The following is a 23,328-nucleotide window of genomic DNA, read 5'->3' as shown; positions in this document are numbered from 1 at the left end:
TCAAACTGCTCGTGCTCGCTTTTCTCCGCCGCCATGATCGAGCAACAACGGCTGGCTGTAAGAGCAAGGTGAAGGTAGGTAGGTGACCAGCGCAGCGCGTGAGGGAGCGCGTGCTTGGTGGGGACAGGAGGTTGTGGGTGGAGGTGGTTGTGGTGGCGCATTCATCCCCGCCGCCGCCGCCGGATCTCCGCTCCCAAGCCCGACGCGCATCCCTGCACCCTCCTAACTAGGTCGACTCGACTCGGCTGGTTTGGTTTGGATACACGACACAGACGCAACGCGATGACAACGCATGACGGGCGAATGGATGAATGGATCGAGTGGTGGTTGGGGTAGTTGAGCGTGAGTGGCAAGCTGGGTGGCTGCGCAACACCGGATGGCAAAGATTTGATTGCTTCTGTCCACGACCATCACAACGGGCGACAGCGACGAGGATGGAGGAGCAGTGGCTGACGAACTCACCCGTCCAACAGCCCAACTGTCCAACTGCCTGTCCACTCGGGGTGTTTCCGTAGTAAGCAGCTCTGCGGGTTGGCTGGCTGGTTGGCTGACGAGACCGAGACCGAGCGAGGGTAGCGGACGCTGACAAGATCGAGACCATCGTGCTCGTTCTAGCGTCGTTGTCTGGACGATAGGTACGGTGGACGGCGGCGACATCCGGACGGATTGACGCGACCATGACCAACGCACCGCGTACCCAACCACGATCCCGCGATACCTGATGACATGGCCGTCCGGTCAGGTAGGTAGGTACCTAGTGGTAGCCCAGCAACTGCAGACTTGATGCAAACCAACGCAATGCGCCCACAGACGACAGGCCGCATATCAGCCAGCGATCATGGGGGGCGATACATCCCGACTGACAGGCGGACAAACTTTGTTTTCTCTTACCGGTCGCGGCCAACGGATTCGAGAAGTGCGTGTGGAAAAGCTGCAGCGCAGGCATACCATGGCAAAAGTGCACGTCGAAGCATCACGACAACAACTTGGCTGCCCCAACTCGGCAGCGTACTGCTTCTCCGTGTCCATCGGTCCACTCGCTTGCTTCGCCCCTCGTTCCTTCATTCACGCATCCTCCCGTCCGCAGAAATAGATGAAAGGTAGCCAAAATAGCACCATTCAGCTGCGCGACGCTGCGATTCGGAAATTGCCTTCATCTCACGACACGCGAGGTACGGTGCAGTGCGTTGCGGCGGACGATTCCGCCGCCGCATGCGTCGCGCAACAGCAGAAGGACAAAGTGATCAGCGGCAGCATCGTCTCCTGCCGAGAAGCTGTAAGTTTCTGCCTCGATGCCTGCCGGTGGTAGTGAGCAATTGCCCGAAGCGGGCGTGGGAGGCAAGCCACGCGACGGATGTGGATGCGGAGCGGAGGGGGGCCTATGCAGCCCTACGACACAGCAGAAGGAGCCAGCGGTGGGACCGGTTGCTAAGAACTGGGTGCTGATGCATGTAGGCATGCATGCATGCATGCGTAGGTGGATGCGGGTAGGCGAATTCGACGCCACGCCCACCTTGCTTTTTAATCTCTGGAGCGGGGGAGATGTGGAGCAGAATTGCGACGAAAAGAGAGAATAAGACGAGATTCAAAACGGGATCCAGAGGAAAAAAGGAGACGAAAAATGGATGGAAGGAATCTTGGAGCGGAGTTCATGCAAGAGCGCCCCAGCCAAGAACAGTGGTGGACCTTAGGGATAGCCCAGCACCGTACAGTCTGTACCAAGTGCCGGCGGCAGTCAGATGCCAGGCTGGCATTTCATGGCATCTGCTCACCTGTATTTGCCCTATCTTGCCTTCTTGGGCTGACCCTGGCCCCATAGACGCGGACATGGATGCGATGAGATGACACGAGCTACGCCCGCTACCAAGCAATCGGCTACAGCGCATGGATGCGTGCGACGGACTGACTTTGACTGACTGAGCGAGCGACCATCGCATTCGGGACTTGGAGCACATCGACTTTTGCTTTTGTCGTGTCCTGTCATGCCATGTGCCATGCCGTTCCGCCGCTGCTGCAAGTCTGTCCCGCCGTCGTCCCTGTTTCTCATTAGTTATGGCTCGGCAATGTTTGGTTTATCCCCACGTATCTACCCAACCACGTACATCTGCGCTGCTGACAGCCATCGAGCCGGGGCTCAACGAAGTATGCAAAACCGAAGGTCTCATGTGGCCCCGGGCCAAACGGAAGTGCAACCCTTCGAGCCGAGGGCCGCGGAGGGAAACTACGCCTCTTTTCTTCTTTCCTGTATGTAGTCTTTGATACTAACCTGACCATGGGCGGGTTGAAGCACCATCACCTGATGGACATTCCGGGATGAACAGGTATGTGAAACGGACTAGCAAGGACCGTCGACGGACAGACGTGTTGGCTCGGCCCCGGCTTCTCGAGTCTTTCCGCATGCCCGCCTCCTCCCAAACTACGCCGCGATGCAGCGATGCAGCAGTACGGCTGTGCTGTTGTGCGATCGACTTGGTAAGGAGGACACTGCTGCTTTCGAAAAGTGATTCGTTGTCCCTGTTTTCCTTTTTCGTCGCTTTGGTGTCTGTCTGTGCTTCCGTCTGCTGCACGGCATCTCAAGGGGGTTGAGTCTTCCGCTTCGCTGCATCTGTTACCTATCTTTCTGCCTGCGCACTGTGCCTTTGCGAAGCGACCACCTTGTGTCAGCCGTAGACGTGCGTTTCCCGTATCCTCATCTGCCAAAGTCGAGCAGTTTGGTACGCTAGGCACAGCAGGTGTAGAAACTAACGCAGATAGGTAGGTATGGAGTTAAGCAGATTGCAAGCGGAACGGCGCAACGTGGTGCCGCGGAGTGGAGCTGGTCACAGAGCCACTGCTGAAGCTCGTGACAGGCCAATTAGACAGTCAACAACAAAATAACAGACACGCTTCCACCTTAGAAAATGTGTTGGCTCTCATGGCTACATGACTGGCGTGCCGTGCTGACATCAAGTGCACTATGAAGATGGTCATGGTGCCGAGGTGCATACCAGAGTCGTATTTGCGTAGTTTGTGTTGCGTCGCACATGCTGCAAGGCCATTGTTGCCACTGCGGCGCGAAGTGCTGTATTTGCTCATCCAAGGCCTCTGTTCTGCTTCGACTGGGTTGCGAACCCCATATCTGATTTTCCGGTCTGTTTTCTTCGTTATTGGGGGTTGATTGCAGGCCAAAGTAAAGCATGCTGCAGTATTATATTATGGACAGGACGAAGCTGGACGAGGCGAGACGAGGACTGCGACCAAATCTGAGATCGCCATTTTTGGGTCGCGCTGGATTTGAAAGGGGGTTCATGGCGATGCAGAGCACCTGGTCTTTGCTGAGCGCTGATTGATGAGCTGGACAGATTACACAGCATCAGCCCTGTCCCAGCGTTGGTCTTGCTTCATTTCTAGGCATCCGTTGTTGGCGCAAAATCTGTGTGTTGGTCATTGAGTTATTTCATGATCGTAGGCCAAACTTAATCAAAACCCAGTTCATGGACCAAAGGAATCTATGCTGTCTACCGGAGCAAGGTTGTGGACAAGGCGAGCATCAGCAAGGACGCGGCAGAGCCTCTAGAGCAATCGACGTTGGGTCCTGGGAGAGGCGACGTGGGGGAGCATGACTTGTCGCTGGACCTTCGGACGAGAAAGAGGTGCCGAAAAGAAGTCGGAGTCATGGTCACCTTTCTACAAGAAGCCCTGAAAGACATAGACAAGAGACTTGTTCTTGACGTAACAATAGAGGGACTCACGCGTACCCCGGACCGGTAGAGGATTGGGACGAGCTGCGAGATCTCGGAGTCTTTGCTTGATGGCTGAGGAGTGCAGGCTGCAGCAGTCTCCTGGATGCGACAAATATGTAAGCGCAGGTTGTCTGATTTGACAGGCAGTAAAGGCGCTTCGCGCTTGGGGCTTTCAACATCTCTGCAGTCTGATGGCGTTGGCTTGATCCCACACATCAAGCTCGAAAGGACATGACAAATCTCGTCGGGACAACGCTTCAATTTACCTAGTCCATCGTAGATTCAGGTCAGCTGTGCTGGTCTCCTGGTCCTTTCGTTGCAAAAGAAATCGGGGAGTTGCAGATGGCTCGTTCGAGGTGGTCAATATATCGAACAGTAGGCATTTCTACCCAGCCTCATTCCCAAGCATGCTCGCGCTCGCCTTCTCTTGCCTGGCCGATCTCCGTGGCTCCACGTCTTTTGATCTTCGCATCATATCTTGGGAGATTCGAAGTTGTCGGTGGTTTTCGCGTGGCCCGAACATGAAGAGTAGAGACGGAGATCCGACAGCGGGCTGGGCCGACTTGCGTACGCGCGGCGGACGGGAAAGGTGGAAGGAAAAAGTCGCGAGAATGCAAAGACATCTGGAAGGGTCATCGATAACAGCGGGATCGTAGCGTGTTTGTGTGTGTAAATGATGTATGACATCGAATCGTGGTCGACGCCGTTCCTGGTGGTTGAGGGTCATCGGGCCCGGACCGGATAAGCCTCGGCACGACTGCCGCTCCGCTTTCCGGCGGATTTTGTCCGTACCCCAAAACAATCGAACCACAAACTCCCTTATTCAGCTTGCAGAGCGCTCGTGCTAGCGCGTCTCCCTGTCACTGGCCATAATTCTCTGCATGTCTCTCCAAACATACGAGATCGACATCAGCCAGCCCGAAAACGCTCACCGTCGAACGAACCCTCAAGCCAGCGCCCTGAATTCTCCCGTGCCTACTGCGATCCAGGGGCACTAGCGACTTGAAACTACTGCTACAAAGCACATGTCCTTGGCCCAACACAGTCGGAACAGGATGCGGACCTGGCGGATTTATCTGGAGGCGAAGAATACATACCCGAAGCGTCTGGCGTGGTAGGACATGTCCGCAGTGGACCACACCTCAAGAGCGGCGGTAGGAGTACTACCACAGGGGAAGTGGACATAGCGGCGGGAACGGCTATAGCCCTGATCACGGCTGGGCGCCGGCGCCGTCTTCGGAGCATGGCGCAGTCCAAGCATGAAGCAACTCACCAAGTACCTGTTCGGAAGGAGTGATGAAAGATATGCGCGCTTTGTAAGTGCTGCCGGTTGCTTCCTAACGATTGAATCGCCTGCCATGCCGGGTTTAATGCTTCAAAGTAGGTCGAAACTGCGACACACGCAGCATCCTACATTTGAGCATTCAGACAGGACTCTTCATTTGTGGCTGTGATTGCAACACCAAGAAAATTGCTCTGCCGCCTTCAACGAAACTCGCCTCCAGATCGGAGCGTGTTCATAGGTTGCAAGGGAGCCAGGACTATAGAGTTCCCCCTGATGGCCTTGCGGGAAAGCGACATCGCTTCAAAGGCGTGATTTGTAACTTGAAGCATCAATCAGGCAGTCGAATGGTCCAAGCTTCAAGAACCGGTACCGCGCTGGAGCCACGCCGCCACTTCTGCGCATGTTTTGCAAAGAGGCAGTCGGTGAGAGCGCTCAAGGGTTCAACATCTATCGTCGTGCCAAGATCATCGCATGTTTCAAGGCAACGCCTCGTGTACACCAGGATTGGGTTGAGACAATGATGAAATACGAGAAGACCATCTGGAAAACTGCTTAGCATCCTGGATCAACACCAAAAATGTCCAAGACGAAAAGTGACGAGTCGCAAGCAAGTGTAGGTTCGAGGGTCGAGACGCAGGGTCCGGTGATTGCGGCAGGAGCTGGCCCGGAACACTCCCTATTTGGTGCTGATCGGTAGGTCGTGAGTTGTATCAAGATAAGATGCGAAGCTCCAATCTCGGCCCTTGATTCGTTGCCAGCCAGTGCGGAATCCATCAAGGCTGGGCATCCGCAGCATTTCTTGGAAGCCAAGCCATGAGCTCAGTGGCGTTGGCCAAAATATTCTGCAAGAGCTAGGGACTTTGGGGTTGAAGCAAGCCATATCGCTGATTTTGAGAAAGTCTGTTAACAGTCAACACATTCCGCAGAATAACGCAAACTCGGTTGAGGAAGGTCTGAGACAATCTTATCAATCGCTCGGAAAGATGTTGGATGTGGGAAATAGGGCTGAGTTGCATTGATTGGACCAACCCAAGTCAAGACTGTGAATTAAAGTCAACAAGGTGTGGAGCCTCATCTGCAAGCCCGGTGCAGATCCTGGAGCCTTCGCACTCGGCCCGACACTTGCGAGAAATTTTCAAGCACCGCCATGTCGTCAACTTCGAGAAGCAACCCGAGAGCGTGCCGTTTGAGCAATGTCGACATCGGACCGTTGCCGTACTACTCTCACGGCGACCAACGACACCTCATAGTATGGCTACAAAAGGCTCTCAAAACGCAACTGGCAGTGTATCATCGTCGTCGAAACTGAGACTGTGGCTTGTTGATCCTACAGCCACTTGCGATAGGCGAAGCAACTGTCACACTTTCAGGAGCTGCAGCTCGTCACGAGCCGGCCATTAGGAATTGAGGCGAAAGTTCCAGGCTTCATCAGCCCTTTGGAAGAATCCCTGTCGGTCTGAGCCGACTTCTGAGGCCTACCAGTGCGCCATCACTATGGAAATTGATCAGCATTACCAAGCGCACCTGAGCCAGAAATACAGCGGAAAGCTTCCCTCATAGATTCCATAAGCAACAATTGTGTCATGGTCAAGTCCGAAGGTGAAAAGCAAGGACGGTGGCCTTGATATAAGGAGGATGCAACCGCCACAGCTGAATAGTATTCAGTAAAGACAATCCTTCGACTCCGGAGCATCTATTACAATGTACTCCCGTCTTCTCACTGCGGCTCCGCTGCTTGCGGCTTCCGCCCTTGCCCTTCCCCATGGCCACGAACAGCGTTACGATTACATCATTGTTGGTGGAGGTACCTCCGGTCTGGTTGTTGCCAACCGCCTTTCCGAGTTGAAGAACGTCTCGGTGGCTGTCGTTGAGGCCGGTGGCTCAGTCTACAACAACGTCAACGTCACCAACACCAATGGCTACGGTCTGGCCTTTGGCTCAGAGATTGACTGGGCCTACGAGACTGTCAACCAGACTTTTGCCGGTGGCAATAAGCAGACCCTCCGTGCCGGCAAGGCCCTTGGTGGAACCTCAACCATCAACGGTAGGCAGATGCAAACAAAACATACTGGCATCAACTAACGCCACTTAGGTATGGCATATACCCGTGCTCAGGACGTCCAGGTCGATGCTTGGGAGCAGGTCGGAAACAAGGGCTGGAATTGGAACGAGCTCTTCAAGTACTACCTGAAGAGCGAGGGACTCGAGAAGCCCAACGAGCAGCAGATTGCTTCTGGCGTCACTTACAACCCCGAGTTCCACGGCACTTCTGGTCCTCTCATGGTTGGCTGGAAGAATGAGCTCGTCAACTCTACGGTCACTTCCCTGATCAACGAGACTTGGAGCAACGTCGGTGTTCACTTCAACCCGGACCTTGCTGGTGGTGACATGACCGGCTTCAACGTGTTCCCCTCGACTCTCGACACTCAGCTCAACGTCCGTGAGGACGCCGCTCGTGCCTACTACTTCCCGTACCAGAACAGGACCAACTACAACGTCTTACTCAACACCGAGGCCCAGAAGCTCGTCTGGGCTGAGGACGAGGCTGGCGAAGCCACTGCCTCTGGCGTTGTTGTCACCACCGACGGCCAGACCCGCACCATCCACGCCAACAAGGAGGTAATTCTCTCTGCTGGCGCTCTGAAGTCTTCGGTCCTTCTTGAGCTCTCTGGTGTTGGAAACCCCGAGATTCTCGAGGCTGCCGGCGTTCCCGTCAAGGTCGAGCTGCCTGCTGTCGGCGAGAACCTTCAGGACCAGACCAACAACGAGTACACCGGCATCGCGACCAAGTCTTTCGAAGGCACTTCGGTCTTCATTGCTTACCCCAACGTTGATGACATATTCAAGAACAACACTGCTGCCGTTGCCCTTGACGTCAAGAAGAAGCTCGCTCAATATGCCCAGACCACATCCCAGGACAGCAGCAACAACGTTGTTTCCACTGAGCTAGTCAAGAGCGCCTTTGATGTCCAGTACGACCTGATTTTCAAGGCCAAGGTTCCTCTCGCTGAGGTCCTCGTTACTCCCTCTGCCGACACCTTCACGACCGAGTTCTGGTCTCTTCTTCCCTTCTCCCGTGGTAACATTCACATCACCAGCGCCAACAGCTCCGTCGCCAAGATCAACCCCAACTACTACCAGCTCGACTGGGATGCGACCGAGCAGGTTGGCACTGCCAAGTTGGTTCGCGAATTGTTCCAGACCGCTCCGCTTAACCAGTATTTTGGTGGAGAGACTTCTCCCGGCTACGAACTTGTTCCCAAGAACGCTACGGATGCTCAGTGGGCTGACTGGGTCAAGGCCAACTGTAAGTTGTTTCTCAATCCTGGTAGTTACGCATGCTAACATAACATAGACCGCTCCAACTTCCACCCAGTCGCCACCACTTCCATGCTGCCCAAGGAGAAGGGCGGTGTTGTTGACACCAACCTCAAGGTGTATGGCACCAAGAACGTCCGCGTTGTCGACGCTGGTGTGCTGCCCTTCCAGGTCTGCGGTCACCTTGTCTCGACCCTCTACGCTGTTGCGGAGAAGGCCTCGGACATCATCAAGGCCTCCGCTTAAGCGATGTTTTGCTCTCACGACGAAAGAAGAGATTTATCTTCTTCCCACACTCTTCGCTTCTCAAGACATGTTTTAGAAGGAATCGCGGCAAATACCCTAGACGCCACTTTTTTTGACGAAGTAGGAAATCGAAGAACTTTTGGGTGTTCAAAGAACATTGCAGTGAATTGCACAATGGCCCGACATATCACCGTTGCGTCATCAAAGTACTTGACTGTCGAGGCAAACATGTTCAAACGCAGGTGTTTCGCCTTCTGGATGCCAAAAGAAATCAAGAGTCGGGCGGAGCGGCAAGTGCTGCAAGTAAGCTTAACCATTTATCCTATGAACGCTTCCATCGATCGCGACCTCACAAACGACTCATCCCCTTCGACACCTTCGCAACCTCGTCACGACGACAATCGGTCATACAAATGGTAGGCTAGCGGGAACTGCTGAGCTTGGTCTTGAGCTTAATCACTTTCCCGTCTATTATGACGAGGCCACAGGGACACCCGCGTGAGTGGACATGACATCGGGACGCTGAAACGCGGGCAAGCCGAACAGGTCGGACCCGGAACAAAACAAGTGTCCCGCACATATAAACTTCCAGCCTGAGCAGACACGGCAAGCTGATTGGTGGGTTCTCCCGTTCACCACAAAGCAAACAGGTTGACTGGGCTAGCGACGGCGACTCCGGCGACCGATGACCATCTCCTGCCGCTTCGCCGTGGAGCTTCCCATCGCGAATCCCGTCACAAGCCAACATCCGGCCGCGCGTTCTCCTTCGAGGAGACTGTATACCTCTGCCTCTCCGCTCATCTCGATTATGCCTGTCAGTTGTTCCTACGGATTGGCCAAACATGCTTTCGATTGCCAGGCTCTGCGCCATATTATTTGCCTTGAAGATTGCTCTAGGGGTCGAGTCGCAGGCGAATTTGGGAGTTGAATTCGACCAATCCGTCTCCAAAGACTTGCCCGTTCTAACTCTGCCGTACGCTCGGGTTGTTGCGAAAAGTTACGATCGCATAAACAGGGTGAGCTGCGTTTCTCCTCTTCGTCTGGGCCAGCTTCTGAACAATAATAGCTATATGTCTTCAAAAACATTCCATTCGCTGCGCCCCCGACTGGCCAGTTGCGCTGGAGACCACCACATCCCCCGGTCGAGAACCGCACAGTGATTGACGGATCACACGGCCCAAGATGCGTCCAGACGGGCATTGGGAACCCAAAAAATATTCAGGACCTTGGAGGAGGCTCGCAGTCAGAAGACTGCCTATACCTCGACGTCTACGTTCCTGCCCCGGCAATCAGAAACCCCAACAGCAGGATCCCCGTGATACACTACTTTTACGGCGGCGGGTACGTGTTTGGCGAGAAGAACATCTACGGTGGCGCAAACTTCATAGAGACGGGAGGCGTGGTGTACGTAGTGTCCAACTACCGCACCGGCGCCTACGGCTTCCTCGCAGGTAGTACCATGGAGAGGGAAGGCCTACCAAATGCCGGTTTCTGGGACCAACGTGCGGCGTTGAACTGGACGAACCAGTACATCAACCTTGTGGGCGGAGACCGCGACCAGGTCACGGCCATGGGCGAGTCGGCCGGCGCCGGTGGAATCTTTCACCAAATCACGGCATTTGGAGGTACCCAGGACCCGCTGTTCCGCCGCGCCATTCTGCAGAGTCCAGCATTCGATATGAGGTGGGACAGGAGAGGCTCTATGGAAGTGCAGTTCCAAAACTTTTCGAAGAACGCCCGCTGCGAGAACAAAGGCCTCGAGTGTCTTCGACGAGCGAGTCCAGAAGCGCTGAAGCGGGCCAACGACGCCGTCTCCCTCACGCCGTACAAGGAGCGCAGCGCATACCAGCCGTCGGCCGACGGCGGATTCGTCAGGCAAATGGCGGCGCTGGAGCTCGAGAGCGGCAACCACTGGAAGGGCGTCGAGTCCATCATCATCTCGCACTGCCTGGACGAAGCCGCCGACTACGTCGACCCGCGCGTACGCACGAATGAGGACTTTGACGCTTATGTGCGCCACTACTACCCCGTCGAGGGCGTCCCCGAAGCCATCGCCATGCAGTACCCGCCCATCAACGCCACGACCAAACCCGCCCAGTACGACACGCAGGCCGACCGGCTGAAGACGATGCTCGCCGACTCCCGCTTCCACTGCAACGCGGTCGACATGGCCGAGGCGCTCAGCAAAACGGGCCGCACCAAAGTTTACAACATGGTATACGCAGCGCCGCCGTACAAGCACGGCGCCGACGTCCTCCCAACCTTCTTCTTCCCCGAGCTCATCCCCAACGGCACCAGCACCTTCGTCGAGGCCTACCGCAGCCTCTTCACGTCGCTGGCCCTGACCGGCGATCCCAACGCGCGCCGGCAGAATGCGTCTGGCCTGCGGGCGCCGCCCTCGTGGCCCACGGTCGACACGAGCGGCTCCAACCTCGCCAACGTGCTGAACATCTCCATCACCAAGTTCGAGCTGATCCAGGACCCGCAGGCGGTCAGGTCGACGTGCGATTTCTGGACCAAGGTCGCGGCCGCCGTGACGAATGAGGGCGGGTATGCGCCGCCGGGCGCTGAGGTGCGACAGGATCTGTTGCCGCAGCCGCAGGGCAGCAGTGCGTCGTCGAATTTCTGTAAGTGTCTTTTCTCACCCAGCACGTCGTCAGCTTTTTGCGTGCCAGATTGGCTGACTGACTGACTTTGCGCAGCTGGGACAAACGGTACGACTGGCCGCCAGTCTTCGGCAGGCGTGGGCCATCTGCACGCCCTCTGTATCAGGTTAGGAAAACAGTCTAGTATCCGTCGTCTACCACTGCTGACATGCCGCATAGCTATCCCTTCTCTGCTCTCCTTTTCGTCCTCGTCATTCTCTTTTGGTGAGGGGCTACAAGCGTCCGCTGGCTTACGGAGAGGCATTGCTCGTAGTCGACGTTCGTTTCTTGATGCCTCCGATGCTGAAAAATGGAGCCGCTCTTTGCTTTCTTTGATATCTTGGTGTCTCCAATGGATGTGTTGACTAGCGGGTATGGCAGTCGTTTTGAACTGAGATTCGAATGGGCATCTGTTGTGAATCAGCTGTGCCATGAATCTGGCGTGGCAAGGAGATTCTCAAATGACAGAAGGTGGAAGGTAGCTCGCCGGATCTTGGTAAATGGTTAACTTTCGGAGAAGGAGCGGTTTTGCTTGTAGTTGCAGCGTCAACCGTTGACAAGATTTCGAGTCGAATATCTTGACATGAATTCTCATTTTCTTGAATTGATTCTCGTCCTTCAACATGAGAGGTCCATCTCTGCTCGCAATGAAATCTCCAAACAACAAGTTTTGTCGTAAATGTGGTATCGACCACATTCCTCATGCGCCCATGTCAAATCGTCTTCTAACAAAATCTCGGGGTATAAAACACAAAACGCCGCGCCTCGTGAACAAGTTTTTGCACTCACCCCTCTAACTCAGCGCACCAGATTGCCTAAACACCTCCATCCATCATTCTTCAAGTCGTCCCGGATGGCTCAAGGCAAAGCGGAACCGGTCAACGCGAAACAGCCTGTCCAGCGCCAGCGTGCGCATACGGATGACCGTCTCCCTGCAAAAAGTCTGCGAGCGCCAGTCATACGAGCAGAGAATACCCCTAAGCATACCGCCCTCGCGCCCGCAAACAACGATAGCAGACGGGGGCCTCTCAGCACAAAAGGCCGTGGCCGTCATATTGAACGTGTCGATGAGGGTAAAGGCACGGCAAGGGCCGGCGCCGGTCGAGACGGTGGGCGCATCGGGGACGCACTCGCCGTGGCGCAGGTGGTGGCGCGAGTGGACGCTGCCGGCGCAGCTCCACTGCAGACGGCCGTGGTTGTAGCCAAACAGGTGCTTTTCGCACTCGCCAATGTCGGCGGGGACACCCTCGACGCCGATGAATGAGGCTTGCGTCGACCAGAATTTGCCGCGGTACACCTTGCGCAGCATCCAGGGGGCGCAGAGGGCGATCAGGATGGCCGGCACGAGGAATAGCAGCGACAGTACGAAGAGGAACTCGACTAAGCGGTGCGAAAAGTACTTGCGCTCGTCGTGGTACGCGATGGACAGGTTGGCCACCCATATGAGGCTCAGCACCAGGTAGCCCGGGCTGCCGCGCAGCAGGATCTTCATGATCTTGCGCATCAGCGTCTGCTTGACAATGTAGGCGTGCGGCTTCATGCTCTTCCACGTGATGGATGCCCCGTACGCCCCGTCGAGTAGCACCTTGTCCTTTTCGACGATGCCGGCGACTTGAGTGAGCGGCTCAATGTCCCACAGCCGCACGCCCCACGCATCGCGGACGTGATGCCACTCGGCACGCTCGTCCGTCGGCAGCATGCAGATGAGCCGCTCCAGCAGTTCGTCGCTGTCGTTGGCCAGCGACAGCCGCGCGAACGCCTCGAAGCTCGAGTCGCTCCGGTCCACCCGCGGCCGCCGCCGCAACAGCCCCATCAGCGCGTACGACATGTCGCCTCCGCTGCGCTGGTCCGTCGTCCGCGTCTCGAAGCACTGGAGGGCGATACTGACTAGCTCCAGCGGCGTCAGGTGGATTGAGCCCTCGTAGTGGTCGATCAACTGGCGCACCGTCTTCGCGTCCGACCATGCTCGCGACGCAAAGTTGCGCTTGGCCAGCTGCTCTGGCTTCTCCGGTCCTCCGACGGTGTAGATATCGATTCGGTGCTCCGGCGGGCAAAGCAGGATCTCGGGCAACGTCCACAACCTGGTTCCCCACTCGTGAAACCAGTAGTCCTTCGCGGCTGCCGAGAAGGGCTCGTCGATGTTTGTGAAGGACGGTCCGAGTGCGATTATCATCGAATGCGCGGCGCGGACAATGTCGCAGATGCGCCAGACGTCGTCGTTGTCTGTGACGACGCTCGAGTGCGAGCATCCTAGGCACTCAAAGTCAAGCCAGAATGCAGGAACTCCGGCTGCTCGAGCAGCTCTGACACCGTAATCCTTGAGCAATTGCCTATGCTCTGGCCCCGTACGCATACGCAGGTGCCGTTCTTCCTCGGGAATGTTCCAACCCTGCAACTCTTCGTCCGTGGCAACGGTGAATTGCCTTCGCGTGTACGACACAAAGACATACTCAGGATTGGTGACGTTGTCCTGTTCCCTCACCCAGTCGGATACTCGTCGTGTTGTGCTGCCCCCTTCTGGGTTCAAAAAGCACAAGTATCGAGGGCGAAAATGGCGTCCTGGTAAATCGTCGTATCTTGCATCCATCAAAGAATCCGAGTCGCTGACGGCGCTCGTCCAACTCGGTATTCTCCTGTGGTCCAAGCATGGGCGCGACGGCTGGAGGCTCTGCTCTTGCAAAAGGGTTGCACTCTCATCGTCTTCGTGCTCTTGATGTGACCTGTTAGGTCTGTTCTCGGCAGGATTCCTAGCGACCTTGGTGTATCCCCAGTCTCTATATCTAATTGGGTCATAGAAGCCCTTGTTCCGCTCTTCGCCCTCGAGGTTCTGCGGTATCAGAAGCTGAAAAAGTCAGCGCAGTGCCAGGGGCGCTCTGTGGGGACGGACCATGAAGATCATCAAGATGCATGAGGGAAGCCACTTCAGCGCAACAATCAGCCCCTTTCGATATTTTTGCATCCAAGTCGTGTGTGAAATGGGAGAATAGTAGTCTTCAAGCATGGTCTTGCGGACGGAAGAAAAGGTCCAGTTGGACAGTCGAATGAGCGCAGGCGTCCTGTTCTTTGGCTTTCCTATCCGCTTCCAGGGGACGCGTTCCCTTCCAACATCACCAAAGCTTTGCACCTAAGTTTGCAAGTGTTAGCGGATGGACCATCCAAAATCCTCAAGGTGACTTACTTCCATAAGCTCCAGCTTCCCGTCGTCCGGTCTGATGCGGTATTCTCGGTCGTCATCCTCATCAAGTTCGACAATCCTTCCAAACGCATCTCTGTGTGTGAGCTTGTTCTTCTTCTCGCCATGCAGGTGGATCCATTGCCAGTTCTGTTTGTGTTCATTTTCAATTTGCTCCTTTTCGTCCACGTCGCGAAGATCCACTACTGAAAAAGGCTTGGTCTCGCTGTCAGAGGTTTGATTTACAGCCTCGACATCTGGCTCCGACGATGAACGACCCCCAAATAGTCGTGGCAGAGCATTCAACTGGACGCACGTCAGCAACTCGCGTCATATTTCGTGGTTCACAGCATACCGGCGCCATGGTCAAGCAAATCAATGTGATCGATCGGTAAACAGTGGAGACTTGGACCGTGCAATAGTTCCCGTCAACTCGTCTGCCTTACAGCAGTTAAGAACGCTCTGAAAATTGGACTTTGTCGAGTAATTGGGAAACGTCCCTTTGTATAGAAAAGACAGGGAAACCCTGCCACAATGGATCATGATGCAGATTTCCTCGTGAGGGTGGAGTGCAGTCACTCGTCTATCGCGTACCCACTTTGGGGGCTACATCTAATTTGGGGGCTTTTGCGTGGGACGACGGGTTATGTATAGCTCAGCGCATCCGCAGCAACTCCTCAAATTGGCAAATTAGTAGCTGGATGGTACTAGCGAGTTCGCCCAATCCTCTACATTTTTGTAGCCGTTGCCATCCGTGTCTTTCATGCTGTCGTCCGTGGATGAGTCCGTGCCCAAATTCTCCTCAGCCTCGTCCGAAATACCATCACCATCAGTGTCGGTGCGCTTCGTTCCAGGATTGAGGTAGCCTGGTCCGTTGACGGGGCTTGCCGTCTCGTCTGATATCAGATCTCCCTCCTTGCCCCAAGACTTGAGCTCGCTGACCAGGTATGCATCGACGGAATCGCGCACCAAGCTTGCGCCGGCATAATTGGCGACGTAGTCGACAGCAGCAGTGGTGTTCATAACAGTCGATGGAGCTGGGTAGTCGTATTTGGTGTCGACGAGATACATACCGCCGTAGTTGGAAGATGCGACGCCGAGCTCTGACCCATTGAGTTCCCCATCCTTGTCAGAGTCATAAAAGTTCCCCCCAACGTAGGCGTAGAAGTTGTCGTTTCCACGCGTAAAGGCGGTTTTTGAGGTGCTGGGGCCTGAAATGAAGTAGTTGCCCATAACATTTACGTAGGACTTTCCGTCGGATCCACCAGCGATGTAGCCCCCACCAGAGCCCCAGTTGTAAACAACATTGTTGGTAAAATCGTTGACACCCTTGACCTTGGGGTTGCGCATCTTGTTATCGATGTAGAGATTGCGAAAGAGGGATACTCCCCCTTCGCTCTACATGAGACCGCCGCAAGAGTGAGTCTCCAGGCCTTGACCAATGATGCTGTTTTAGATGGAGATGTTTGAGACCTCTCCATTGATGGAAGATGTCTCATCGCGGCCCCAAGAGACGGAGATGTGGTCAAAGATCATGTTTTTCCGTCGGCAATGGTGATGGCGTCTTTGCCCTTGTCTCCACCCCTGCCCATGCGAATGCGAATGTAGCGTACAATGGCGTCGTTGGCGTTGGAAAAAGACCAACCACTACCATATGTGGCAACTGCGACACGTTAGAGTCTTTGTGATAAGAGCTATTTCGATCTGCTTACTTCCATCACCAGGAGCAGTCTGGCCTAGAATCGACACCCTCTTGCTAACAACCATGCGATCAGTTATGTTGATGGTGCCACCAACAGCAAAGACGATGATACGGTCTGATTCGGATAGGGCGTCTCTCAGGGAACCCTTGCCGCTGTCATCCAGATTGGTAACCACATAGACGCTTCCATCTCTTCCGCCAGTGGCATGTCGCCCAAAGCCTTCTGCCCCTGGAAATGCGAGTTGCTCAGAAATGACAGGCCAAGCCAGGGCGACGAAGAACAGAAGAACAGAGAAAATTCGCAGACCCATAGTGGAAAAGAATGTAAGCGCATGTAGTGTGCTGCATTGCGAATCGGTCGACTAGATATACTCCTGCCACGGGTGATGCGTATGATCGTCGCGGACTTGAAGAACGACTTGGTGAGGAGCAACAGACGTATGTAGCGAAGCGAGCGTTCTGTAACAATGCTTCCTGAAAGAGCATTGGTGAGTCGTCCTCCGAGGGTTCGTTTGAAACGATCTTGATTGGTCTACTTCCCGCTCGCCTATTTGTACGACCGTGGCTTTGGTCCTGTGCGTCGTTGGGCGCCTACCTGGAGCTCGTGTCCATGTTCAGACAAATGGGTCGAACTTGAAGAAAGGTGTTTTCGTCCCGATTGTTTCCTCTTGGCTCAGAATTTCCGTTGGCTGAGGTCTGCTGATACCCTGCACATGTCCCATTGTTAGACGGTTAGTTGTCGCTTGTACGCACAAGCAGGGAGGCAAAACATAGGGTTCAGATGATTTTTTGTTCGTCAATTGAAAAGCTGGAGGGGTTACTGTGGTGCTGACTGGGTAAGCGATGGAACAATATCGAAATAGCAAATGAAATCATGCCAGCAGGCCCGGTAAGCATTCGCGCTATGAGCCTACGACATGGCCGCACCGTACTCCAGAATAGTCACTACCGTGACGCCGAGGCTCCAAGAGTCAATGGCGTTCTGGACCGAAACTTGACCATTGCGACCTCTTGGACAGTATGCAGGTGGTCGATCTGCCACGGTACCGGGAACGACCCGGCCGCCTGCGAAAGGTTGTTTGGCGCGTCGCGTCAGGAATGGCTAAGGCGACAGTGACCCCAATTCTCCTCAAGACATTTCTTTGACATCAAAAGGCGTCGCGTCGAAGTTCAGACTCGGTCCATCGCAAGTCACGCAGTAAACAAGAAGCGGTCAGCGATTCTTTGGGGCTTCATGAGTCGGTCGACCAAGTGGTGTTTGAAGACGAGCACCAGCTCCGGTCGCCTGGAAAGCAGTGACCAGGAACGACATGATGGTAGCTGAGAGAGATGAGAGATAGATGTTGACGTTGACGTTGCAGAGGTGGTTGTGTTGCGTTGTGTAGGAGAGAAATGGCGGTGTTTCGAATCCCCCGCGTTGAGCAGCACCCGGACATCATTCATCCCAGAGGGCCCGATTACGTCACGTCCTGCCCCACGTCGCTGCCGACGAAACCTTAAAGACAGCTGTAAGGTACTCCAAACTACTCCTCCTCATCACCTGTCTCGCTTTGACACGGACTCCTTTCGACTCGTCCGTCTCTTCAATTGTCTGCCTGTCAACCGTTGAAATCTTTTCAATTGAATCACTTGAAGCAATGGCCGCTCAAGTATCGCAGTCGTATCCCCGCCCTGATTTTGAGCGCACAAGCCTGCGCTGGAAGTCTCTCAATGGCCCTTGGGACTTTTTGTTCGACGATGACGATGCTGGTCTGACAGAGCGCTGGCAGCACAATGGTCTTCCTGCGCAAGTCGAGGTAAAGGGCCTTGGGTCAGGCAAGCCCGTGGCCGCCTCCGAAAGCGAGAGCATCACCCAAAAGATGGTTGCTGGAACTCAGGAGCTCTTGAAGGGCAACCTCGACATCCGCGATGCTGTTGCCACCAAACATGAAAAGCGTCCTATCCAAGTCCCGTTCGTATTCCAAAGCCCGGCTTCTGGAATCAATGAGCGGGGCGATCACGAAGTCTTGTGGTACGAACGCAGCATTGAGGATATTCGCACGCCCAACGAGAAAGAGCGAGGAGACAAGGTGCTTCTGCGCTTTGGTGCCGTCGACTACGACGCAAAAGTCTGGCTTGGAGGGCAGTACGTCGGTGGGCACCGCGGCGGCCATGTTCCCTTTGATATCGATATTAGCGATGCTCTCGAGTCCAACCCCAGTGGGCCTGTCCGATTGACTCTCCGTGTATACGACTCGGCCTACGACTTGACCCAGCCGCGTGGAAAGCAGTATTGGGGTGCAAAGCCTGAGAGTATCTTCTACACTCCCTCTGGCGGAATCTGGCAGTCGGTCTGGCTCGAGACTGTCCCAGCCGCCAGGATTGCCGACAGCAGCAGCGGCACATTTCTGCGCTCCAACGACATCGAGAGTGGCAATCTCCGTGGCCAAATCGCCGTCTCTGGTAGAAAGGCTGGACACGCGTACAGTGTCGAACTGGAGGCAAGCCTTGGTGGCTTCCCCGTTTCCAAGACTGCGAGGCTTGGTCTCCCTAAGGACGCAGACTTTGCCCGTCTAGAGCTTCCTTTGCGTCTATCCCAAGAACAGCAAGGAAAGCTGCCTGCAGAGTTCCTCCAGCGTGCGCCGCTGGACAATGAGCGTTGCTGGCACAATGGCGTTGCTCTCTGGTCTCCCGACCATCCGACGCTCTACGATCTGACTTTGCGTCTTTACGACTCGACGAACCAGCTGGTGGATGAAACAAAGACAACTACGGGCATGCGCTCGATTGACTGGACCACTGGAAACGGCGCGCTAAAGCTGAATGGCCGGCCAATTTTCCAAGCGCTCTTCCTGGACCAGGGCTATTGGCCTGAGACCTTCATGACGCCCCCGTCTTCTGATGCTCTCAGGATTGACATTGAAATGGCCAAGAACATGGGATTCAATGGATGTCGCAAGCACCAAAAGGTCGAAGACCCCATCTTTTTGTACTGGGCCGATCGTCTTGGGTTCCTTGTGTGGGGAGAAATGGCAAACGCGTACCAATTCAGCCACGACTACATTGAGAGATTCAACCAGGAGTGGACCGAAGCTGTCAAGCGGGACATTAACCACCCAGCCATTGTCACCTGGACGCCCGTCAACGAGAGTTGGGCGTACCCCTCTCTTCATGACAACGTCGACCAGCGCAACCACATTCGCGCCCTCTACTACTTGACCAAGTGAGGAGATTCATTCACACTCGCATGCATTGTACTGACGCATCTCAGGACACTCGACTCGACCAGGCCCATCAACGACAACTGTGGCTGGCAGCACGTATTGACCGACCTTACCACCTTCCATGACTACGCCGATGCTCCAGCCTTGGCCGAGACGTGCGCGTCCCTAGAAGGCATCCTCGGACCCAAGGCCGGCAGAAGCATGTTCGTGGAGCCGATTCCTGGCTTTGACCCTGGTTCTGCCCACAAGTCGGGAGCCGTCGTCATGAACACGGAATTCGGCGGTGTCAATATTGCACCCGCTGCCGCCGATGGCGCAGAGCGCGAGTGGGGCTACACCACGGCGAGCGACCCGCAGGACTTGCTCCTGCGGATTGAGCGCCTGATGAAGGCCGTTGTGCAAAACGGCCAGTGCAGTGGCTTTGTTTGGACACAACTGTAAGAATCAGTTAGGCGCGCCCTGGTGAACGACGACTAATCCGAGGACAGTGCCGACATTGAGCAGGAGACGAACGGACTCCTGTCGTTCGACCGCAAAGAGAAGATCCCCTCGGCACAGATCAAGGCCGTGGTGGACGAAGTGTTGGGCATGTTTTACCGCCAACGTGGTTTGTAAACACAGTTGCGCAGCAACATTATTGGAGATGATTAAGAAGAAACCCTACAGGGTGTGTGGCGCAAGAAAAGCCTCGGCAGAACCAAACTAGCAGTCCTTCAGCAACTTCACGAAAGTCCAGGATGCGGGCGTCTTTGGTGGCCAAGAAAAATCAATTGGTCGGCTTGGTTGATAGGAGAAAACAGCAGTCGTCGTACCAGCAATGAAGCAAATGGCAGAGCAGCGAATCAATCAAGAAGAACAGAGAGCATCCAGCGTCGTCCTTGCAAGCGCCTTTTCCAAAAACCCGTGCGTTACAACATAACTCGCAATCGTCGTTACCGCATCATCTCGGAAATTTTTTTTTTTTTTTCCATCGTGGCTGTGATCAGTTGCCCTTCTTGGGGGACGCGACAGTGGCGCTGCTGACGTTGACAGTCAACTGGCTCTGTGAGCAGGTGCCACCGCCAACCGTGTTAGTCTTGCAGTTACCGCCGCCGTAAAGGCCCAGCGGGGCGCTGCCGTTGACGCGGACGTTGACGCCGTTGTACACGAAGAGCTGCGAGATGCTGACGGCTGCAGAAGAATGTCAGTACCGAGCCCGAAGTAGAAAAAAAAAGGGGGGGGGGGGGGGGGAGAAGAACTCACAGCTCACACCCAAATCGCTCGAAAACGTGACCGCCGCATTGGCGCACGGCTCATACTTGCCGCCCAAGTTGCCATTGGCGCCGTAGCCAGAGGCGCAGTGCGTCGTGTTGGGCTGCGCGGAGAAGGCAATGGTGAAGTCGAGCGACCGGTAGTTGCCCGACGGCGTGTAGCTCGAGGTGATGGCCGTCAGGTTCCAGCCGTAGCTCGTCTTGAGCGCGCTCAGGTCGACGGCGGGAGCGGGAGCGGAAGCGGGAGCGGCCGATGCGGCGACGGCGAAGATGGCCAGGGCCGAGGTGAGAGTGTTGGCGAGCATTTTGATGGGAGTGGTTTTGGTGTTGTAGGGGCTGGCGGTTGCTTGGTCGATTGAAGGACGGCGGCGTCAAGAAAGACGAAGGAGAAGAAAGAATTTCTACTCTCAAGGAAGAGAGCGAGCGAACGAAATGATGGTAGGTGACGATTTCCAACAAACAACGCGCGAAGATCGTACGAGAGAACCAAGAGAGTGTTCGTGTTTTTCGCTGCTTGCTTGCCAAATGCCTGTCTATTCCAGTTGCTGACGTCCATCACGGGAGCTTGCTTATATACCTACCATACGTAGGTACCGCCCGCATACTCGTCTCCACACACCGTACCTTGCGCTGGACTAGACAGTTGCAACTCTTGGGTCGTAGCAGACAGTCTAGGTCCAACAGGTCCCGCCAATACGAACCAGCGAACCAGCGCACCAGCGAGCCAGCGCGCCAGCGACGCCTCGCCATCAAGGGTCCACGTTCATCAGGTCCGCCCAGGTTCCCATATTGTGACTGCCCGGCCGGCCATGCGCGGCGCCACATCCCCCCCTCCTCGAAAACCCCATCTCCTGTCGGCGTCCCCTCGACCTGAACCACGCGCAGCCACGCACGCCATCTAGATACTCCTACTTCTAGCTGCTAGCTAGCTAGCTAGTCCTGTCCTGTCCTGTCCTGTCCTGTCCAGCAGTCCACTGCACTGCCGAACCAAACCAAACCAAACCAAACCACACCTCGACTCGCCCTGACATTGCTGCTAGCGGCGGCGGTGGAGCGCCCGCCCGCCCGCGTGTGCTCGCTTTCTTTCTTTTCCCGCGGAGCATTGCAAGGAACGATTCCTCTACGCCATGGCGAGTTGTTCCGGTTGTTGGAGTGCACGTAGCATTGTGGCGAAAGATGCTGTCCGGCGATGCGGCTGCGTTGGGCGAATTGCAAGCAAGCATCATCACCATCATCATCATATCGTGTTGCGGTTCGCATCCGAGCACTAAAGAAAGGACGGCGCGCGGTGGTGGGTGGGTGGCGTCAGGCGAGGCGAGGCGAGGCGAGGCGTCGCGCAAGCGAGGGCCGGCTAGCCCGAAACGGCATTTCGCCTGGTCTCGAGTACCTACTTGTGCCTATCTACCGTACCTAGTTACGGCTAGTCGCGACGGTTTGTTGGGCGGATAATAGCTTTGTTTGCGGGGCCGCTGACGGACGGATGGGGTATGGCATGGCATGGTATGTGGGAATTGGATTCGGTGGCACATGGCAGATGGACAATCCGAATCGGAATTGGAATCGGAGTTGTGAGAATTGCCATGGCGCTTGCTTGGGTGACTTGGAGGCCGTTTTGTGGAGTTGTGTGACTACTTAAATGGTTCGTCGGAGAAATAGGTACGCGGTGCCTGGCGCGACTATCGCAGCGAGGCGCGCGCGCCCTGGGAGGCTGCGACTGGCGCGCGCTGGATGTGGTGGTCCTGTTGTGAGGTGCTGCTGTTGAGCTCACTTTCTTTTTGGCGGCTCGTTTCTTGATTAATACTGATTGAGCGGATTAGCGATGGTGTCTAGAAGAGAGAGAAGTGGAGAGGTTTGCGCGCTGTTGAGCGTAAGCAATCGAGGATAAGGAAAGACAACGAGTAAAGTTCCAGAAGCATCGAGTGTTTCTCATTGAATCGCAGCGTCAAGTGTTGAGAGTGAAGGGCGTGGAACCAGTCCAGAAGAATGCCGACGCAGTGGGTGCAATTAAGCTGAACACTCGGCGCTTTGACGCGTGGGTTGTGGTCTCTTTTGAGATCTGCTAAATCCGATTTTCAGAAACGGCTTGGGACTCTTCAAAGTGCTGGTCACTCCTTTTTTGTATGGCATAATTCGCAGCTTGATGGCCTAATTGTTGAGAAGTCAGCCTTTTTGTTCTCAAACTTCCCTAGCTCTTTTGGAAGCCTTTTCTTTCTCTTTCCTTCTCCTTGCGGAAGTATTCATCGACCAGACAAACAGCGGTAATCCAACTAACTGGACGACCAGGACGGCGACAATACTTAGTGAAGACGTGAAAGACACTCATTTTACAAAGTCTCGCTCCCTAATCCCTTACTCCGAATGATCAGACAGGCAAGGATTCCCGGCGATGCAAGACGCGTCCAGGAATGTCGTGCGGCTGTACCTTGCACCGTGCGGACAGAGAAAGACGAGGATAGAGGAGAAGCAGAAGAAGAGAGAGTCAAGCGTCGTGGGACCAAACGAAAGGAACAAAAACAGCGCACAGTGCCAACGTGTTAAAGTGGCAAACGGGCACTGACGGTCCAGATGACCGACGAGTAGGGGAAGTGACTGTGCGGAGGAACTGAACTAGAAGCAAAGTACAGAAACGGTTCAGCGACTGACTTTGTAGCGGATGTGATTGACTGACGGTACCCAGAAATTTCTTGGAATTGCAAAGACGACAAACTAATGGAAGGAGGAGCCGGAGAGGTTGTAACGGGGGTTTCAGGGGGTTTCTTTTCGGTATGTTCCTACTACTTCTCCT

The 23,328-nt window shown here is 55.1% G+C and overlaps 7 protein-coding genes across 7 annotated transcripts; 3 read left to right on the top strand and 4 right to left on the bottom strand.

Moving 5' to 3' along the window:
- Nucleotides 1–1,560: 1,560 nt before the first annotated feature.
- Nucleotides 1,561–2,290, bottom strand: IWZ02DRAFT_66347 (uncharacterized protein). The gene is made up of 2 exons (XM_066771029.1): nucleotides 2,103–2,290; nucleotides 1,561–2,036 (listed from the first exon to the last, which is right to left on the bottom strand). Exons 1-2 carry the CDS (start codon nucleotides 2,163–2,165, stop codon nucleotides 1,650–1,652), a joined length of 450 nt encoding a protein of 149 aa, XP_066619554.1. The 5' UTR covers nucleotides 2,166–2,290; the 3' UTR covers nucleotides 1,561–1,649.
- Nucleotides 2,291–6,558: 4,268 nt separating this feature from the next.
- Nucleotides 6,559–8,578, top strand: IWZ02DRAFT_66279 (uncharacterized protein). Its single transcript, XM_066771027.1, has 3 exons — nucleotides 6,559–7,051; nucleotides 7,100–8,314; nucleotides 8,363–8,578. The coding sequence occupies exons 1-3, from the start codon at nucleotides 6,709–6,711 to the stop codon at nucleotides 8,569–8,571; spliced, it is 1,767 nt and encodes a 588-aa protein (XP_066619553.1). The 5' UTR covers nucleotides 6,559–6,708; the 3' UTR covers nucleotides 8,572–8,578.
- Nucleotides 8,579–9,151: 573 nt separating this feature from the next.
- On the top strand, nucleotides 9,152–11,421 carry IWZ02DRAFT_66281 (Alpha/Beta hydrolase protein). Its single transcript, XM_066771028.1, has 3 exons — nucleotides 9,152–9,587; nucleotides 9,638–11,343; nucleotides 11,397–11,421. The coding sequence occupies exons 1-2, from the start codon at nucleotides 9,414–9,416 to the stop codon at nucleotides 11,261–11,263; spliced, it is 1,800 nt and encodes a 599-aa protein (XP_066619552.1). The 5' UTR covers nucleotides 9,152–9,413; the 3' UTR covers nucleotides 11,264–11,343; nucleotides 11,397–11,421.
- A 627-nt stretch (nucleotides 11,422–12,048) lies between these two features.
- IWZ02DRAFT_435846 (uncharacterized protein) lies at nucleotides 12,049–14,752 on the bottom strand (the record flags this gene model as incomplete). The annotated part of the gene is made up of 4 exons (XM_066766481.1): nucleotides 12,049–14,058; nucleotides 14,104–14,340; nucleotides 14,395–14,694; nucleotides 14,744–14,752. The coding sequence occupies 4 exons, from the start codon at nucleotides 14,750–14,752 to the stop codon at nucleotides 12,049–12,051; spliced, it is 2,556 nt and encodes an 851-aa protein (XP_066619551.1).
- A 326-nt stretch (nucleotides 14,753–15,078) lies between these two features.
- IWZ02DRAFT_471408 (pectin lyase fold/virulence factor) lies at nucleotides 15,079–16,401 on the bottom strand (the record flags this gene model as incomplete). The annotated part of the gene is made up of 4 exons (XM_066768874.1): nucleotides 15,079–15,786; nucleotides 15,862–15,972; nucleotides 16,002–16,051; nucleotides 16,101–16,401. The coding sequence occupies 4 exons, from the start codon at nucleotides 16,399–16,401 to the stop codon at nucleotides 15,079–15,081; spliced, it is 1,170 nt and encodes a 389-aa protein (XP_066619550.1).
- Nucleotides 16,402–17,595: 1,194 nt separating this feature from the next.
- IWZ02DRAFT_66235 (family 2 glycoside hydrolase) lies at nucleotides 17,596–20,117 on the top strand. Its single transcript, XM_066771026.1, has 3 exons — nucleotides 17,596–19,292; nucleotides 19,341–19,730; nucleotides 19,782–20,117. Exons 1-3 carry the CDS (start codon nucleotides 17,728–17,730, stop codon nucleotides 19,906–19,908), a joined length of 2,082 nt encoding a protein of 693 aa, XP_066619549.1. The 5' UTR covers nucleotides 17,596–17,727; the 3' UTR covers nucleotides 19,909–20,117.
- Nucleotides 20,118–20,275: 158 nt separating this feature from the next.
- Nucleotides 20,276–20,848, bottom strand: IWZ02DRAFT_493269 (uncharacterized protein; the record flags this gene model as incomplete). The annotated part of the gene is made up of 2 exons (XM_066769917.1): nucleotides 20,276–20,463; nucleotides 20,536–20,848. The coding sequence occupies 2 exons, from the start codon at nucleotides 20,846–20,848 to the stop codon at nucleotides 20,276–20,278; spliced, it is 501 nt and encodes a 166-aa protein (XP_066619548.1).
- Nucleotides 20,849–23,328: the final 2,480 nt, after the last annotated feature.

Source organism: Phyllosticta citriasiana, assembly GCF_038021145.1.
Source record: "Phyllosticta citriasiana strain CBS 120426 chromosome Unknown IWZ02scaffold_13, whole genome shotgun sequence".
NCBI classification, from domain to species: Eukaryota; Fungi; Ascomycota; class Dothideomycetes; order Botryosphaeriales; family Phyllostictaceae; genus Phyllosticta; species Phyllosticta citriasiana.
The sequence above is the reverse complement of the archived record's forward strand: the minus strand, read 5'-3'. Positions and strand labels throughout refer to the sequence as shown.